At 55.6% G+C, this 17794-nt stretch overlaps 7 protein-coding genes across 7 annotated transcripts; 1 reads left to right on the forward strand and 6 right to left on the reverse strand.

Moving 5' to 3' along the window:
* Positions 1-107: 107 nt before the first annotated feature.
* Positions 108-608, forward strand: PHYSODRAFT_500582 (hypothetical protein; the record flags this gene model as incomplete). The annotated part of the gene is made up of 2 exons (XM_009528419.1): positions 108-409; positions 476-608. The coding sequence occupies 2 exons, from the start codon at positions 108-110 to the stop codon at positions 606-608; spliced, it is 435 nt and encodes a 144-aa protein (XP_009526714.1).
* Positions 609-2068: 1460 nt separating this feature from the next.
* PHYSODRAFT_499566 (hypothetical protein) lies at positions 2069-3316 on the reverse strand (the record flags this gene model as incomplete). The annotated part of the gene is made up of 2 exons (XM_009528420.1): positions 2069-2462; positions 2604-3316. Coding segments are annotated over 2 exons (1107 nt in total), but the record flags the coding sequence as incomplete, so codon positions are not given.
* A 2867-nt stretch (positions 3317-6183) lies between these two features.
* PHYSODRAFT_386081 (hypothetical protein) lies at positions 6184-6572 on the reverse strand (the record flags this gene model as incomplete). The annotated part of the gene is made up of 2 exons (XM_009528421.1): positions 6184-6236; positions 6308-6572. Coding segments are annotated over 2 exons (318 nt in total), but the record flags the coding sequence as incomplete, so codon positions are not given.
* Positions 6573-6773: 201 nt separating this feature from the next.
* On the reverse strand, positions 6774-7112 carry PHYSODRAFT_422599 (hypothetical protein; the record flags this gene model as incomplete). Its single annotated transcript, XM_009528422.1, has 1 exon — positions 6774-7112. A coding segment is annotated over one exon (339 nt), but the record flags the coding sequence as incomplete, so codon positions are not given.
* A 1114-nt stretch (positions 7113-8226) lies between these two features.
* On the reverse strand, positions 8227-11530 carry PHYSODRAFT_503308 (hypothetical protein; the record flags this gene model as incomplete). The annotated part of the gene is made up of 6 exons (XM_009528423.1): positions 8227-9021; positions 9094-9199; positions 9276-10240; positions 10316-10687; positions 10766-11390; positions 11463-11530. 6 exons carry the CDS (start codon positions 11528-11530, stop codon positions 8227-8229), a joined length of 2931 nt encoding a protein of 976 aa, XP_009526718.1.
* A 135-nt stretch (positions 11531-11665) lies between these two features.
* Positions 11666-15189, reverse strand: PHYSODRAFT_545170 (hypothetical protein; the record flags this gene model as incomplete). The annotated part of the gene is made up of 4 exons (XM_009528424.1): positions 11666-13317; positions 13398-14781; positions 14875-15030; positions 15103-15189. The coding sequence occupies 4 exons, from the start codon at positions 15187-15189 to the stop codon at positions 11693-11695; spliced, it is 3252 nt and encodes a 1083-aa protein (XP_009526719.1). The 3' UTR covers positions 11666-11692.
* A 317-nt stretch (positions 15190-15506) lies between these two features.
* PHYSODRAFT_560210 (hypothetical protein) lies at positions 15507-16751 on the reverse strand (the record flags this gene model as incomplete). Its single annotated transcript, XM_009528425.1, has 1 exon — positions 15507-16751. Exon 1 carries the CDS (start codon positions 16554-16556, stop codon positions 15507-15509), a length of 1050 nt encoding a protein of 349 aa, XP_009526720.1. The 5' UTR covers positions 16557-16751.
* Positions 16752-17794: the final 1043 nt, after the last annotated feature.

Consider the following 17794-nt stretch of genomic DNA (forward strand, 5'->3'; position numbering starts at 1 on the left):
GATTGTGCTGGGGTAGACCCGCTATTTTGGTGATACTCCTCCTGCCATGGTCCTTTGAGGGAGTGCACAACTCAATCCGCTCTGCTGCAGACAGAAATCGGTAGACGATGGAGGTCGGCTATGGGATCTGTGGTCACAAGAACTCGTTCTCGACCGGTGTGAAGATTGGGAACTATGTGGAGGACCGCATCGGTGCGGAGCTGGCTCGGAACAGCTCGGTCAAGCCGATCAACAAGCATTCGGAACACTCCGCGAGCTTCATCAACCCTCGAGATATGCCCGACAAGTGCGCCCACGCTCCAGCTGAAAACCTGGTTGAACGCAACATGCTGCGCCAAGGCCTTTCGTACGACCTCATTTTCGAGCACGGCCGAGCCCATATTCCGAGCACAGCCGAGCAGAAGGCCAAGTTCACCCCGACATCGCTCGATTATGGCAGTCGCTTGCCGGACTACTTAAAGAGCAGTGCCCCGAGCAACGAGGCTGAACGGCGCAGGCAGCTAGATATCAAGAGAGCGCGGGAGGCACGCGACCAGCGAACCACATATCTTTCCACCTCGCAGGCCATCATTCCAACCCAAGCAGGTTATAGGCGTTGCCACTACTAACGTTAATACTGCGTAGTATTCTTTCAGCTTCGAACACAACAAATACAGCCCCGGTTCGTATGTAATTCTTGTAGATTAAAGATGTTGTACAATGTGCATGTCAAGTAGGATAATTGTACGCTGCTGGGGGCCCGCTGATAAGGCGGAAATGGCCTTCAAAATGCGGTTGAGACTACAAATTGCGATCGTTCTCCAAGTATTAGAGACACGTAGTTCCTACCAACTCGTCACGGTCAGAACTCCGAGCTTAGAGCGGAAGGCTGGGAACGAGGTAGCCACGAAGCAACTCGGGGTGGATCGTCCTGGTAGCTCGTATCATCAGGGACACCATTTCCAGCTTCTTCTTCGTCGCCATCAGCCGGAACCTGTTCGGCACCCGAGTTCGTGGGCATACTTCGATGCGTTCGGATCTGACGCCTCAATCTGGCCGCGTGTCGTTCTTCGTCGGTGTGTTTCAGTAGATCTCCGCTAGTGTTACTCCGCTTCCACAGCATGTCCGACAGCGTTGGGCTACGCTGCGCAACTTTGGATCGACCTGACAGACTCGGAGGATCGCGCTCTGCTTGCACTTCGTCCGGTTTGGAAACTACTGTGACCTCATTCCTTGGGGTCGGCATCCATCTACCGCCTGCACTCTCTCGTTTCGGACTGGTTTGGTCCGGATTGTCGTCTATCGCCTGGGGTTTACTCCTGATCTTCCGCAGAATTGCACGCGGGGTTTTGCTGTCGCTGCTACGATCGCTGAGCCGCTTGTTCAGCGCTGCGGTCGACCCGACCAATGAAGGTTTTCGGGAGGTTTGGTCCTGGAACTCCTCCTTCGTGACGCTACCAGCGTCAATGGAGACTCCAGACTGATAACTAAGCGCTGCCGGGGAGGCTAGCCGTTGGCTGCCGCTGTTGCCGCGGTGCAGACCGCATCCACATCTGGAACTTCGTCGGGAGTCACGAGCCTTGAGATCGCTTACGTCTTGCTGCAGGCGTGCAATATTGCCCGCCATACTCTCCACAAGCAGGAGAAGGTTCGCCAGCGTCTTGTCAGAATTCACTCCGCTCGGGGCTGCGGCTGCAGCTTCAGGCTCCGTGTCTGTGGACGAATTCCTGTCTGTTGGAACACTCCCGTCTGTAATAGCTTCAGTCAGAGGGGTGCCGGGTGGAACGTTCTTCCGCGAGCGAATGCTACTGCGTCGACGTTGAAGCGTGTCGCTGATCTTCACATCCGCTGCGTTGGCTTGACGTAGTGACGAGTCCTCGATGAACCTCTCGTCGAAGCTCTGGAAGCCGTACTTGATGGTCTCGTCCGGAGCGTTGATATCGATGGCTTCAACCAAGATCCGAGCCGCTTCTTTGGCCGTCATGGTGGCGATCACACTGGCGCGTGAAATGTCCTTCTTGCCGGTGCTGCGCCGCTTGGCCGAGACTGCCTCGATGATGTTCTCCCACGGGAACGGGATCACCTTCTTCTCGATGCAGCTCTCCAGCATCGCCGTCAAAACACGACGCCGGTCTTCCGGGTACCGCGAGATGATCTTCTGGAACTGTTCGCGCCCCAAGACGCACATTTCAACGAATGTGATGGCTCGGATGTTCGCCGTGCGCTTGTAGTTCATCAGCAGACTCATTTCCCCAAAGGCGTGGCCAGGGTGCAAGTACTCGCGGTACTTCTTGGACTTCTTCGCTTCCGTGCCATTCGGGGAACTAGGACACCGGGTGTGGGCGTTTTGAAAGCGACGCACGTCTGTGAAGTCGCTCATTTGATCATCCGGTATTCCAAAGGCGCTACCGGAAAACCTCCTCGAATCCCCAGATGCTCCAAATGTGCCAGTACCGAAGAACCCCTGCTCCTCATCATCCGAGCTCACGTCGTCGTCGTCATCTCCCGTGTCTTCGTCTTCCTCTTCTTGGCTGAACTGGTTGAACTCCATCTCACTCGCCAGGCCGAGGTCGTGAGAAGAGAACATCGTTTTGTGGACGTCCTCCGCTTTAACCTGCACGCACGGTTTGGATAGTTTGCAGTATCCACGGTTGATCATCATCATTTCGTTGCCGATCTCGCGACGACGAACCACGTAGTCGTCGGGCATGTACACGCGTACATCCAGGTTCAGCACGATCTGCGTCAGAAAGTCGGGCGTGCAGTCCTTCCAGAAGGGGGCCTTGACCAAGAGGTCCATGTGCTTGTAGAGCCCCACCTCGATCCCCAGAGTATGCGTGAGTTCCTGCTGGAACTTACTCACGTTGCCATCCAGAGCCTCGTACTCCAGCCACACGTGCTTGTAGTACTCGTTCACTCGATCACGTAGCCTTAAGGGGAGATCCATCTTGGCCATGGTTTCGTACACCGCCTCCATCTTGCGGTGGTAGTTGGTCGTATTAGCGTTGAAGTTCGACACCAGCATCGCCACGTTGCCAAAGACAATGGCGAGGATGACGGAACCGGTGATGATGACCACGCTTGAGTAGAGATTCTCAGCCCAGGTGCCGCCCGAATTACCTTGACCTTGGATTAAACTGATGGCGTAGTAGTAGTCGGCGATGTACTGTTCGCCTACGGTTGAGTAGTTCAGTTTGTGATCACGAGACACCACGTGCCAGAAGCACGCCATGTAGTGGGCGATCAGCAGCACGAACCACATGAGCTGAGCGATACCAAGCAGGTGAGAGTATCTCGAGTACCGAGCCCACTCGGTTAAATTGCTGGCGATCTTCATCACGCGGGCCAGCAGAAGGTCCTTCTCAAAAAGGGTCACTCGGAACAATCGTAGCGCCATGAGCGTGATCTGAATTGCCCTTACTGCATCAAGCGTCGAGTGGACGGACTGCGACATCATCCAGTGGATAGCCTGCACTGGGACAGCCGAGAGCAGGTCGAAGAGGAACCACGTTCGAATATATTTTCGCGCGATTCTCCTCCGTGACTTAACGAGAACGCCCTGCTTGACGTACGCCGTGTTGAAGTTAAGCAGCAAATTGAGCAGGTAAAACGATTCGAGCGAGATGGCGATCGTTGATGTTGTGAACGAGCCGTGGGGGAAATAGCAGGCGAATACGGGCAGATAAATCCACTGGAAGTGGTAAACCACGAGCATAATGAGCCCGTGGATCGTGGAAGCCCAGCCTTTCGGGGTGATCGCAGACATGAGCGCTTGGAGCAGTTTTTGGCGCGTCTTGGCGCTGGTCATGGATCGGATCGTGCGGTGGAGCGAGAATCGGCGTTGCTGTTGACCTCCGATGGCTTTGTCGATGACAGCGCGGGCGAACGTTGTTGGGATGCCTAAGCTGCTCGACATCTTGCGAAGGTTGAATTTCTTCATGATGGCATCGTGGTGGGCGGCTTTCTCGCCCAACTTGTACAGATTTCGGGTAGAGCTCTGGCGTTTGAGAACGCCAACGGAGCTCTGTCGTTTGGCGACTAGAGGTCTCTCGGCGATAGCTAGCGAAGGAGACGAAGCGGTTGTCATTTTTACTCGGGGGATGCGAGAGCGAGAGAGTCGATGATTGATGAATGCTGTGCTGGGAAGAACCGCTGGGGCGTGGAAGTCGTACTGTGGTGACTTTTATTGCATGGGAGGCGTCAAGATAATCCTGACCTTCTTTCTTGCCAAAAGCATTGATGGCGTTTCAAACGCACCGAGAAATGCTATTACTATCGATCAAGCGCCTTGTTTTCGATTTAGTCGGTCATAAGACACGACAATGCTGCTTCATGCTCTTTCGTAAGACGATACTTAGCCCCAGAATGCCTATCATAAGACAAAGCGTCTCACGCGTTTTGACTACATCTTGGTTTTTGTATACCAGTGGCTACATTGCATATAGTCTGTCAAAACATAAGACAGTTTGTCGGACACTAGTTTGCGCCATACAATTGGCCAAAAGTGTTCAGGTCACAGCGGCATCGTTGCCGCGGACGCGGTGGCAACGTTGAGCGCCGAAACGATGCAGTTGCATGGTGCGGTAGGGTAAGTAGCCTCTTGTTCATAGTTGGCCGCTGGCAGCAAGCTTAAATATCGGCATAATGACTGCACGAACGCGTGCATGCAGTCCGTGGAGCTGTTCCACTCAGAGGTGCAGCCGTTGTAGGGCACGGAGTTACGATGAAGTTGGCAGACGAAAACTAAGAGGGACAAATAGCTCGTAACGGTACTACATGTACATTTTAATGTAGTAAATTATGCTTGAGCGTACATCATAGTAGTTGTGAAGGCGTGGCAGCCAGGGAACGGTGTTGCCAGTGGGCTTCCTGAGATCCTCCAACCCCCTCTTACCTAATCATTACAGTCCAGCAACAAAATGCAACCACGTATTCTGCAACGGCGATAATACCTAGATCTTATACCTACGACGCTGAGGTGCGGAGGAGCTCCACACTGCTGCGCGGGCGCTCGGCGCGCGCCATAACGCTGCTGGGCTCGACCTTCGGCATCGGCGAGTTACTCAGTATCTCCTGCAACTAAGCCACTGCCTGCAGCCATGCTTTTTGTCGATCCTACAGCGTAGACTGGTTTGCGTATGCGCGCTCTATCCGAATCTCCATCTTCTATGTAGTGTTAGTACTTTACTGTAGAAAGGAGAGTTGGCGTGGTGGGGTGAACGACAACAGTCGTTCACCCCAGTAAAGCGAAGAAACATTGCTCCACTACGGGAACAAACGGTCGCATGATAACTGTGCTATGATGTCCTTACATTCCATTCCTGGCAAGTATATTTAAATCTTCTAGCAGGAGGTTAGTGCATGGCGTCAGGGTCAAAGGCCCGGACATTTCAATGGGCACTTTTCAAGTGCGCTGCCTCTAGTAAAGGGGGCAAAATGCGCACACAGATAAATCAGTCCAATTTACGAGCCGAGATGCAGCAACACTCGAGACTACATAATACAATATTAACCAATGAAATTGCTACATTTGATTTGTCGTCAAACTGTCTTACGAATGCTCGACACAAGTGAGTGACAACGCTGAGTCAACCCCATATCCTGACCCCAGACTCTCGTAAATTGTTGAATCATGAGAAGATACCGGGCTGCAAGTATAGTTCTCTCATGGGAAGTTGCAGGTGCTCTGACCACAGTACGGGCTTTTACGTAGATGTGCTAAGCCAACAGCTTGTTCAGCATCGCATGAATTGAAACGGTGAAAAAAATCAGTTTCAAATATCGTCCAGGAATGGCAGATAATGCAAGCGCAAGGCATCTTAGCAGCCTGTCCCAGTGCATTCGTAGCTTGCTGGGAATAATCTTCGAGGTCCTGATCGACAGACAGTACTTTTGGTGCAAGAATAGCTGATGAATCGTTATAGTAATAGCTACTGTACTCGCAGCACAGTTCTTCAATCATCATTCTTTTCTCTTGAATTGCACCTCGTCACCAATACGGGCAATCAGGTCTGCAGGTAGATCGCAGTCCCGCATCAGTTTTTCGAATTCGATGGAGTCTCGGTCTGACTCGTGAAAGGTATCATCGGGTCTCACAGAAGGATTGTTGCTGCTCGGGTGAGTCCACGTTGGCGCAGTTGTAGACGGTTGCGCTGCTAAATGATCTGTCAGTTCATGCCACTGCGATGAAAAACTAGTGAGCGTCTTCGACTCCATGAGATGGAGGCACATGGAGAGAGCGAGCGCGAGTCCTTCGGCTGAAAATGCATTATAGAACAACAAGCGCGTTAAAAAGCTTCAATTGTGCAGTAAATACTGCATCCCGTACATGTTGAGGTGCCCCGGCACAGATCTTCGATCAGGACCAGGGAGCTCGGTGTCATTGCCGAAAATATGTGGCTCATCTCGCGCATTTCCGCCATAAATGTCGAGTATCCATACAGTTGCTGGTCGTACGCTCCAGTCCGCAAGTAAATTGCATCAAAAACAGGCAATACGGCCTCTTTACACGGCACGAAACAGCCGAGCTGGTTCAGCATGACCACAATCCCCAAAAGCTGCAACAGACTGGATTGACCGGATTTCTGATCTCCAACCAGTAGCAAAAATGTCTTCCCATCAAGGACGGAGAGCTTGACAGCCACATCGCTACGGTCACTGGTGTCGCTCCTTGCGTCTTGCTCGAAAGGGTCGAAGATGTCTTGAAGTTGAAACGTAGTTTGGTGGTCAGGACTGTAGAGTGCACGAACAAATTTGTGCTTGTGCGACACCAACGCGAAGCTCACTAGGACATCCAGCTCAGCAACACGAACTGCGAGTTCGTCCATATAGCCATGACAGTTTGCTTGGAAATCTGACACCAGCGAGTCGACCAAACCCGCCTCAGCGTCTTCGTAGCTGCGCTTCAACGACTTCCACTTCGCCCCCAGGGAGTCGATCGCCGGGGTTGAGAACCAGACGCCTGATGCTCTTGACGCCCGAATAACGCTGAGCATCTTCCCGCTCTGTTGTTGGACTCGGTGGCTGTCTTGGCGAGAAACACGCAGAACGATCCCCATTCTCGCAATAGTAGGCTGCTCGTCGTGTGCATATAAAACTTTGATCCGGTCCTCTGCGATGCAGAGAAAAGTTGCTGCCTGCAGCAAGTATGCAACCAGTACAGAATTAAACGTAACAAACAATCAGAAGTATAAGCAAGTTACACGATATACGTACCTGCTTGACTGCTACTGCAACGTCCAACTCGCACTGTCGGATCTGAGTACGCAACTCTTGCAATGGTAATGTTGATGACCCCATCTTGCTTTCTGTCGCTGTGTCTTGACCACTGTCCTCCATACTGGTGACCACTTCTTGGATCACGTTGCAAAACGGTCTGAGTTGTTGAGAGCACAGGTCGTGAATCGGGCGCAGACGCGTGGAGAACAATGCATCTAGGTCAACAGCACATTCTGTATCACTCAAACAGTGCTCAGCTAGAGCATGAAGTTCGCTCAGCCACTTTTCAAGACCAGAAAAATCCTATGTACACCAAGCACAACAAGTGAGAACAAGAACATCTGCAGCTTAAAGCTAAAATGGCACAACCTACTGCCAACGAAAGCTTTGCGTCGGTCGAGTTATCTGCCGTACATGGCGTGATCGAAGTGAATAACGACAGGTCTCGCTCGTAACTTTGGACGTGCTGGAAAAGGCTCGAGAGCTTCCACAACACTGGACTATTTTCTGCTACCGCTGACATGACTGCTTCCACCGTGTCGTGTCGCTCCTTGAGAACTTCCGGGTCAATGCTAGGTACTGCCAGCCACTGCACACACAACAAATAAAATAAAATTGAGAAACTATTATAGCTACAAGAAAAAAACACTAATGTAACATACCTGTTTTAGGCACATTCGCCCGCGTTTGGTGCTGCAGGATGGTCCCAAGAGGTTCAGAAGCGACGGCGACCGCGCTTTCGACGCTGCTGAGGAAGCGAAAGCCTCCCGTGCAGAGTTATTGAGCCTAACATTGCTAGTTAGATCCTGATCAAGAATGGTAAAGTGAAAAGCGAGTTAGTACGCACTGCATCACTTTTTCGTCTTCTCGGTCGAAAACATTTTTTCACTGGGAATGTCAGTGTTTCGAAAGAATGACGTAGTATTTTACGCGGTGGACGTTGGTGGACACCCTGTTAGGATACCGTTATCAAACGTCCTCATAGCACTTCACTCAGGTTTATTCTTCTGCTGTTCTTCGCTCTCTGGTCTAGATGAGGTTCTGCAGCTCGATCTCGTGCCGCGCCAGCTCGCGCAGCATGGGCTCGTCAAAGTACTTGCTCACGTTCACGTCCTCGCTCAGGCCCTTGCGGCGCCGCGTCTTGACCATGAACTCGCGCGCCAGGTCGTTCACGGGCGCGGGCTCCAGCGGACGCAGCACGACGCTCGTGTCCAGCGGGTCGCCAGGGACCACGGCCCAGTGGTCGAACACTTGTGTGATGAAGGCTTGGCCCTGTGTGAACACGCGCAGGTCCGTCTCCAGGCCGAACGACTCGATCACCGGCACGAAGCCGCGCACCGTGTACAGCGGCGAACCAGCCTTGGGAGCGTCGTGTGTGATGTGGCCACGGCGGCGACTCAGCACCTGGTACAGTGAGGACACCGTGTCGGCGGGGCACTGGATCTCGAGCGCGTACATGGGCTCGAGCATGCGCGGGGTGGCGGTCAGGAACGCGGAGTAGGCCACACGGCGGGAGGTCGGGATCACCTGGCCACCGCCGCGGTGGATCGGCTCCGAGGCGATCGTAGCGTCCAGGATCTTGAACTTGGTGTTGCGGATCGGCTCGTCACACAGAGGGCCCTCGCGACAGCTCCACTGGAAACCCTGCACGATGCTATCCTTGATCATGTTGAGGGACGACTTGTTCACCTCAGTGGACAGAGTGTCGTCAAGCAGCACGTTGGGCCCGTTGCTTTCAGGTCCAAACGCCCATACGGAGCGAGCTGCAAGCGCATCCCACTTGTAGTTGGTCTGGAAGAAGCTGGCCACGTCCTTCTTGCTCATCTGTTTATTCGGGCACATTCATATTAGAACCACGAACGCGACGAAGTAATTCGAACACTGGGCTTCACTTACGTCCAGTTTGATAGCACCCGCTTCGATATCTTGTGCGAGACTCGCGTCCAGCGGCTCGGAAATCATGATGATCTTGTTCTTCTGGTTGGGCGTCTCCGCAAAGCACCTGGTAAACAGACAGCAGAGTATCAATCGGTCAGCGATTAGCGCCATGATAGCCTCAGTTCGCATGAATCACTTACTGTACAGAAGACGTCTCAGCCACAGTCTCGGAGAAGGCGACGACGGGGTCTGCCACCTTGATTTCAATTTCCGAGTACATTCTCCGCAGGTCGTGAAGGATGCAGTCGGCAGCCAGCTCGCCGGTGCAGAGGATCACGTGTTCACCGCTCTCCTCCACCTTCGTCCGCACAAGCGGGTAACTTTTGCTGATTTTACGCAGACCCTCGAGCATCTTGGGCAGCTCCGCCGGGTTCAGCGGCTCGACAGCCAGCTTCATCACGGACGTGGTGCCAAATGCGATGTTAATGGGTCGGAAGATGCCGACCTCCTCGTCCTGCAGAAGGTCCTCGTCGGCGTCTGTGATCGTGGCGCTCTTCGTAATCGACGCGTCGACGCCCTCGAGCATCACCCAGTTACCTGCCGGGATGCGGTTGACCTGGATTTTGTAGCGTCCCTGCGCAATGCAGACGCTCTCGATACTCCGCGTGCACATGTCCTCGTCGTCTTCAGCGCTGTAGGCTTCTCCCAGCACCTTCACATCCTGGTTATCACGGACTTCACCCGAGTACACACGGCCGAACGCACTGAACGTGGTGCCGTCAGGCGACGAGTACAGCTTCACAATGTTGACCATCAACGGCGCCTTGGGGTCGCAGTTCTGGATGCCGCGAACGATGCTCAATTCGGACGATTGGTTGCCTGTGTAAATATTCTCCAGCTTGGTCTTCGCCGTCACAAGCGGCGACGGGACGTGGTTCACCACCATGTCCATGAATCCAGTCGTGACGTTGCCGAAGAACTTGCCCAGCACCAGCTTCAGCAGCGGGCGCGGATTCAGGTTCAGTTCCTCCTTCCTCAAGCGCAGACCCAAGGCACGCAGCGACGCCGACAGCTCCTTCGGATCACCGTTCAGCACCTTCGAGTACATTTTGTAGAGCGGCTCAAGGACGAACTGGATGAACGACCGCAGAGCACCAGGGTACGGCTACAACAGACAAGGACAAAAGAACAGCGTTAACCACAGTTCTACCGAGCTTCATAATATCTGCACACAACGCACCGATTTTTTGGTGAACGTGCGCGTCTGCGGGTTGAAATACTTGTCGCCCCAGAAGCGCGCAGCCAAAGCCGACGGCGGAACACCCGGGTACGTATCTGCGTAGATCTGCGCGAACGACTCCAGGGTAAAGCTCCATCCATGCTGACCGGACGCAAAGCACACATTGCCCACTTCCGGCGACAACCGCTGCTTCTCCTGGTTCGCCGGCGTGTTGGCGTCGATGATGGCGTTCACCTCCTCGATCGTGTGCAGCAGCTTGAAGTACGCGTCGGCCGGCGGCAGCTTGAGCTCAATAATCAGCCGATCCACCTTGTTCACCACCAACACAATCGCCACATTCGCGCGCAACGCCGCCTTCACCAACCTCTCCGTCTAAACAATAAAAAGAAACAATGCAACATTAAAAAAAATCGCCACCACCTCAAAAAGCAACCCCCAGCAACACCGTACGTTCATCATGACGCCTTCAATGGCGTCCACGACCAGCACCGCTCCGTCCGCGACCTGCAGCGCCGCCGTCGTCTCATCCGAGAAGTTGACGTGACCCGGACAGTCCAGCACATTGAGCAGGTAGTGCTTGCCCCTGGCCGTGGGCAGCACGAGCGACACGGGCGCGCTCTTGATGCTGAGCTTGCGCTCCTGCTCGTCCTTCCTCGTGTCCGTGTAGCGCTTCTCCGTGGCGGGGTCCCACCTGTCCACGTGCGTCTGCTGCACCAGCAGGTCCGTGAACAGCGTCTTGCCGTGGTGGAGGTCTCCAACGATTGCGACGTGGCGCACGAGCTGCGGGTGGTCCATGAGGCTGGCGAGGAACTGGGTCGAGTAGGTCGTTTGGGGCACTTTCTGCTCCAGCACCGAGAAGGATTTGGTCTTGACGGGCTCGATGATGGGCGTCTCGATGGTCTGCGCGTCCTCCTCCATCACGAGCGTCTCGGCGTCCCCGAAGACCTCGCTGGCCTCCGGGTAGTACTGCTTGTCCTCGTGGAGGACGATGGCGGACTCGCCGTCCTCCATGTGCGCGTCCTGCAGCGTCAAAGTGTCCACGTGCCGTCCGGCGTCGTCCACGTCGCCGTCATTGCTGTTGTCCTCGTCCTCCTGCTCGTGCTCCTCGCGGTCGGACGGCGCGTCGCTCTCCGAGTCGGACGAGGACTCGTCCTCGCTGCTGCGCAGCTCCGGGCCGATGTAGTTGCCGAACTCGTCGTACAGAGACTCCTCCATGGTGCGGCCGATAGCGATGGGTTAGCTTGATGATAGATAGGGGGCCAGTGGATATGTGACGTGTGATTGGGTGGAAAAGGGAGGCATCAAGTGATATGATTGGAGGATATTAGATGGACCCTTGGAAGACGCTTTGGAGGACAGGTTTCTAGTTTTTAGGATCTAGAATTCTAAACAGTACTGCGCCTCCGCGAGTTGGGCGGTTGGGTTGGGCGCGTAGACTTTGGCGCGGCGATGCGAGGTGGACGTCTTTTGTTTGGCTGGTGTTGGTGGGGGTGTCTGGATGGACCCATACTGCAGTGTGAGTTGCTGTCTTGCTGCTGTGGAGGACACTTGGCTGTGAGACAGGGGTGTCCTCTTCTGAAGCTTCCAGACGTGGACGCTTCCGTCCACCGCCCCCGAGACGATCGTGGAGCCTGAGCAACTCACAGACAGCGAGCTGATGCATGCGTCGTGAGCTTGCGGGATCTCGAAGACCAGCTCGGTGCCTGCCTGCTCGTGCAGCTTCCAGAAGAGCAGCTTGCCGGCGGTTGTTCCCCCCACCGCGTACTTGCCGTCGCTGTCGAAGCACCGGACCTGGCCTGCAGTGCGGATCTCCATGCTCCAGAGCTGCTCGCCTCGCAGGTTGAACTGCAGCAGCTCGCTCTGCACCATCACGCAGACGTACGACTTGTTGTCGGCGGCGAAGGCTATCGACGCGATGCCGCCTCCGTGCACAGAACTCGCGTCTACTCGGTTGTGAAGAGCTGCAGCGCTCAAATCGAAGAGGTACACAGAGCCATTGCGAGTTCCCGCAGCACCGAATCGGCCGTCACGGCTCACGTCTAGACACAACACGGACTCCTCGCAGTCTAGGAACGTCCGGATGGGGGTCGCGACGATATACCGCGACGTGTAGCGCCACAACTTGATGGTTGAATCCCACGAACTTGTCAGGAATCGATCTTGTAACACGCGGATGGCGGAAATCCCGTCCGTGTGCGCCAAAACCTTGTCCAATACCAGTCCCGTAGACGCCGAGTGCATGTACACGCAGTTGTCCCATGACCCAACGAACACGACGCTCTCGTCCGGTGAGATATCGCAACACGAGAGTGCCGACTCGCTCGATACTCTACGAAATTCGCCCACGTCTCTGGTCGACGACAGCTTCAGAGAGCTGTCCTTGCTGGTCGTGAACAAAGTAGTGCTGTCCTGGGAGAGGATGGTGCTCGTGACTTCCCGTTTGTGGAGCTGAGACGCTGAAATCTGCTTCCAGCTCCACGAAGTCGACAAACTGAACTTTGTCCTTAGTCGTAACCTCCACCTCCAATTCTTGGGTAGCTTTCCAGAGCTTATACTCCCCCACAACTGCGAGGAGAGGCCTTCAATAGCCGTCGGGAGGCGCTTCCACGGGGTCTGACAACACATCAGACTATACCGGTGGCGATTTCGTCGGTGACGGCTCAGCAGGTCGTCGTCCTCCGTCTCATCGTCAGAGTCATCGTAGTCTTCGAACGCACTCAGTGTGACTTCTCTCCGCTGTTGAAGAAGGGGTTCAGACACACTAGTGAGAGGGTACGAGACTCGGCGGACACGGGGAACGATGACTCGCGGTGACAGTAGCAAGTCTGACGTAGCCACTTCAATCTGTCCTTCGCCCTCGTTTCGAGACGGGTGAGGCGTCGAGAACAACAGCTTCGGCGTCTGTCCAAATTCCTGGATCTGCGATTCTAAAGAACATTTTTGCACGGGATCGTCGATGGTTTCGAGGTCCACCGATCCCTCATACGATAAATAATAAAATACTGCAAAGCACGTAACAAACAACATTGCCAACGGTTAGTGAGCTGAAAAATGAAGGGCTTCATCCCATGCAATTACTTACAGTTATTTGCCTTGACAGCTTCCTCGCCTTGCTGCTTGTAGCCAAAGATCAGGTCAATCCAATGATGTAAATGGTCTGAAACGTAGTCGCTCTCAAGCGCAGCCCTGTTCTTCCGGACAAACTCAGCTGCATCGTCATGTGCCCACGGCGGGAGTTCCACGTCATCGACCCGGTCGAACTTCTGCGTAGTTCCCAAATCGAGGTGTTTGCCGTTCTGCAGCCATTCGTCCGCTGGTAATTTACAATCAAAGAACTCGGGAATGAGCTCCTTCACGTCTGTATGGTTCGTCACACAGCCGTCCCACGTGACTTTGATGCTGCGGAACAAGCGGTCCGGCGTGTCAAACTTCCCACTCTGTAGACACAACATGTACTCGGGAACCTTACGCACCAGGAAGTACAGCACGTAGCCCGGGGTGGAATAGTGCGTGCCATACAAGAATGGAGGCGGCATTCCCTCCGCTTCCTCGCCACGAGGCATCACCTCATACCTCGCATTGAAGTACTCTAATCGCTCCTCATTCAGCGCTCCGATGGGCTTGGAGAGGTCTCTATACACCCTCGGATCCTTCAAATTCAGCTCCGAGCTCGTGTAGTCACGTAAGATCCACGGGAAAACGGGGTACTGCGTCAGGTCGTTGCGAGTTCTTCCCGACGCGTTGTTCAGGAACAGCAAGTAGTCAAAATTGGAGAGCTCGCGACGCTGCCACTTGCGCATCATGTACTGTATATCCTTGCGTCGACAGCGCTGGAGCTCTGGCTGCCCCACCATGAGCGCGTAAAAGTCGTCGCGCTCCTTGCGAGACCGGAACGAGAAGAAGAAGCTCTCTCCGTTGCGTAAATACACTTCCAGTCCGATCTGTTGCAGCAGATATCGGCGCTTGTACACTTGGTCTACGCTCGTGTACTCCCAGTTCAGCACAGGTTCAAACACGTTATTCAGCATCGCAGGCTGGAAGTACAGGCGCAGCGTGGTGAGCATGAGGCAGCCCGGGAACTTGAGCAGTGGCTCGATGCGGTCGGCGACGCAGCCCGCGTCTAGCAGCGGCCGCTCTCGGAAGTCGATCAACAGACTCGGATCAAACTTGTCGGTCAGTCTCGTAGCCAATACAGGCGCTAGTAAGCTCTCCTCTTCCGCCTTGGTCAGCATGCGGCGCGGCAGGTTGGACACCTCGTAGATGACGTGGATGCTGGCCAGGAACGCCTCGAGCGTCACGTGTTGTAGCGTGAAGATGAACTTGGCCGGCATTTCGGCTCCCAAGCTGCTGCTACTGCTGCTCCGACTGCCGTTGGCACTGCTGGCAATCTCCACGCCTTCTGTAGTGTCCTTGTAGACGTACGGGTGGTCGATGCCTCGCTCGCGCATCTCGATCACCTGCTTCGTCTGGAACGTCAGGTACACCACGGGCACGGGCAGCTCCGCAGCTTCAGGATCGGACGAGCTCCGTGGCGGCGGGTGGACGAAGCACTCGGCCACGGGCTCAGCACTCATGCAGCGGAAGGGGAAGCGCAGGATCGGCAGCTGCAGGTCTTTAGGCACGAAGAACAGGCCGCGCGTGCAGACTTTGATGCGGCCCGAGACTTTGCGGTGCGTCCGCGCATTCGGCTCCAAGTATCGGCACGCGCTGTGGTCCTGCAATGAACAGCGTTAGTCTATGGGCCCAAGATATATAGCTCCTCCTGCGCGTATCCTTGCATTTCTTACGTCTAGGAAGAGCTCGCCGTCTTCGAGCAGCAGGAGGCTGAAGCGCGCCGTCTGGGCGTTCTTGTTGCTGCGGCGACGTCGGTGCATGGCTTGGGGCTACAGTGGAGCTGGAGCTGGAGGAGATCGGGAGCGCGATGGGTTGCGACGCCGCACCACGGCCAGTTCTCTGCAATCGCACGTAATATTGGCGAATTAGTGGCGGGCGATAGGTATGGCTGCCAGCGGCGTCGACCGAGTAGTGTATGGATGGAGTTGGTTGGTTGGGTTACAGCTCTGTGGACTGCTAATACATTTGGGTCACTTACTTACTTCTTGCTCGTCCCCGACGAAAGATACTAAAACTGGGGGCTGGCTATAGCTACTTGGATGATGGTGATATGTACCTGTGGGCAGGTCGGCTCTCTTCAGCCGAAGACGGCGGTGCAGCTATTCCTCCTGTCCGCCTCGATGGCTCCGAAGGTCGGGATGATCTCGTCGTGCATTTCCTCCTCCGGCTCGGCTTCTGGAACGGGCGGGAGCATGCACGTCGGCGCTGTGGGCGCTGAGCAGGAGCGCGTGCGCAGCGGGGGCGTGTTGGTGTAGCACTCGCCTTCCCCCACGTACGTGAGTCTCGTGAGCGAGTGCAACCAGTTCCGCTTGGAGCTCTTGCTGTCCGCCGTGAATATGACGCGCTCCCCGTTGGCCTTGATCACGTAGAACATGAGGCCGAACTGCGTGGGCAGCGAGGCCCCGAACAGCGCGAACTTCTTCTGCATGGACAGCGTCTGGCAGTCCTGCACGCGCAGCACCGTGAGCTGCGCCTTGAGCCCCGAGTTCCTGGCCGCGTGCGCCGCCGAGTTGAACATCTGCAGCCTGTGGCCGCGCAGCAGGCAGTAGTAGCGGCGGTGCTGGAAGAAGGGCGCGTTCACGGACAGGCTGAGGAAGCCCTGCTCCAGGATCGTGTCCTCCGGCTGGCCGGCGAAGCGCGACTCGCGGTGCACGAGCTGCTTGGCCAGCGTCTCCATCTCGCCCAGCTCCTCGGCCGAGTAGTGGTAGCAGGCCTTCTCCTCCTCGGAGCACACGGGGCGCTCGAACTCCTCCGCGTCCTGCTCCGTGAAGCGCACGCGGCGCTGCTTGGCGCTCGTGTCCTTGAGCCCCATGGCTTCAATGTAGGAGCTCCACTTGACGGCTAGAGGGGACTGCGACTTCTTGAGACTCGGGGCCAGAGGGGACACAGTGGCGGCGCGGCGAGCTACGGAGAGGCCGAAGGGCATGGAGAGGTGGCGGTTCTGCTGCTGCTGCTGCTGCTGTTGCTGTTGGTCCTCGCCCTGCTGCTTGTGGTCCTCGGGGGTCTGATCCTCGTCGCTGCTGTTGTGGCCGTGGCTCAGGTCGAGCCACTTCTTGAGGTGCGAGCGGCGCGACTCGCGGCGCTGGTTCTCGCACTCGAGGCGGCGCGCTTCTCGGATGAGGCGCATGGCGGACTGGGAGATGGAGGGCAGGTGGAGTGAAGAGGAGTGGAGTGGAGTGGGTGTGGATGGAGCTCAGGAGCTGCTGAGCTTCTACCGGTAGGCTGCGTGCGATTGGCGACTGCGACGCCCGGGCGAGTTGCGGAGAGATGCGGGCGGCGTCGTGTGCTCGCGCGTTTGACTGCGGGCGCGGCTTTGGATGATTCAACCGGCCGCACGCAAGGCGAGTGAGGCGAGTCGAAGGCGGGTGTGAGTGCGTGAGGCTTGCTTGTTGCTGCGCTGGACCAGTTGGCACTGTCGTGACGAAACGCCGAATGAGCTGTGGCCGCGAGCCGGCTGCTGTTGAAGAAGCCGGGGCATACAAACTCCAAGTGTCGCGTGGCTCTCCCAAGTCGGTTGAACTTTCTGCTAAGAGTGGGACGACGAGAGTGGGACGACGAGTCCCACTCTGATCCGAGCCCAGCAGCTCAAAGCCTCTGTCCCGAGCGAACTGCCCCGACAAGAAGGCACGAACATACATGTGTGTGGCTGCGGCCCCAGCTGCAGCAGGTGCTTGCTTGGGCTAACTGTAGATTGTAGTGCTGCAATCCCCTGCGTCGGGGATAACGTTGCTGCTTGGATACACTGCGGCCGTTGTGCAATGCTAGCCCTACCCGCGCCGTACCACGCAAATTTTGTCCAATAGGAGATGAGACATTACTTGAAAATCCGGCGCAATAGCGGCAAAATGAGGCGGGGCGCCATCGTGTTCGAAGCAAGCAGGAGGCCGCTGCGAACGCGGTTTCGCTTGGCACTTGCGGCAAGTGAGAGGCATGGATTCTAGTGGCGAGCGTGAAACCTTGGCCGGTGTTCTCACGGCACTTTGTGGAGAGCGTTTCAGTATGAAACTTTTCATGGCAGAAGCGATTTATGGCCAATCGCGGGCCGGTCAAAAATAGATGCACATGACTATGAGGATCAAGTGATGAATTTCAAGCCTCGGTCGAAGTGTGGGATACGAAGTCGTCGTTGTGTGGACGATCGCAAATAGCTCCGCAGGTGTAGAGCTTTCGTCTCCTGTGCTTTTAAAAAGGCAAGCACTAGCTTGGATAAGTTCTTGAATCAAGAGTCTTGATTCTCATTTTGCGGGTCATGAGCGCATCCCTTTCGTGTGTGACACACAAGAGCGGGCAACCATGCAGAAATACGCGTGGCACCACATGTCTCCGCTGGAATCAGGCCCATACAGGGGCCAAGTCAAAGCGGCC

Source organism: Phytophthora sojae, assembly GCF_000149755.1.
Source record: "Phytophthora sojae unplaced genomic scaffold PHYSOscaffold_4, whole genome shotgun sequence".
Classification (NCBI taxonomy): domain Eukaryota; phylum Oomycota; class Peronosporomycetes; order Peronosporales; family Peronosporaceae; genus Phytophthora; species Phytophthora sojae.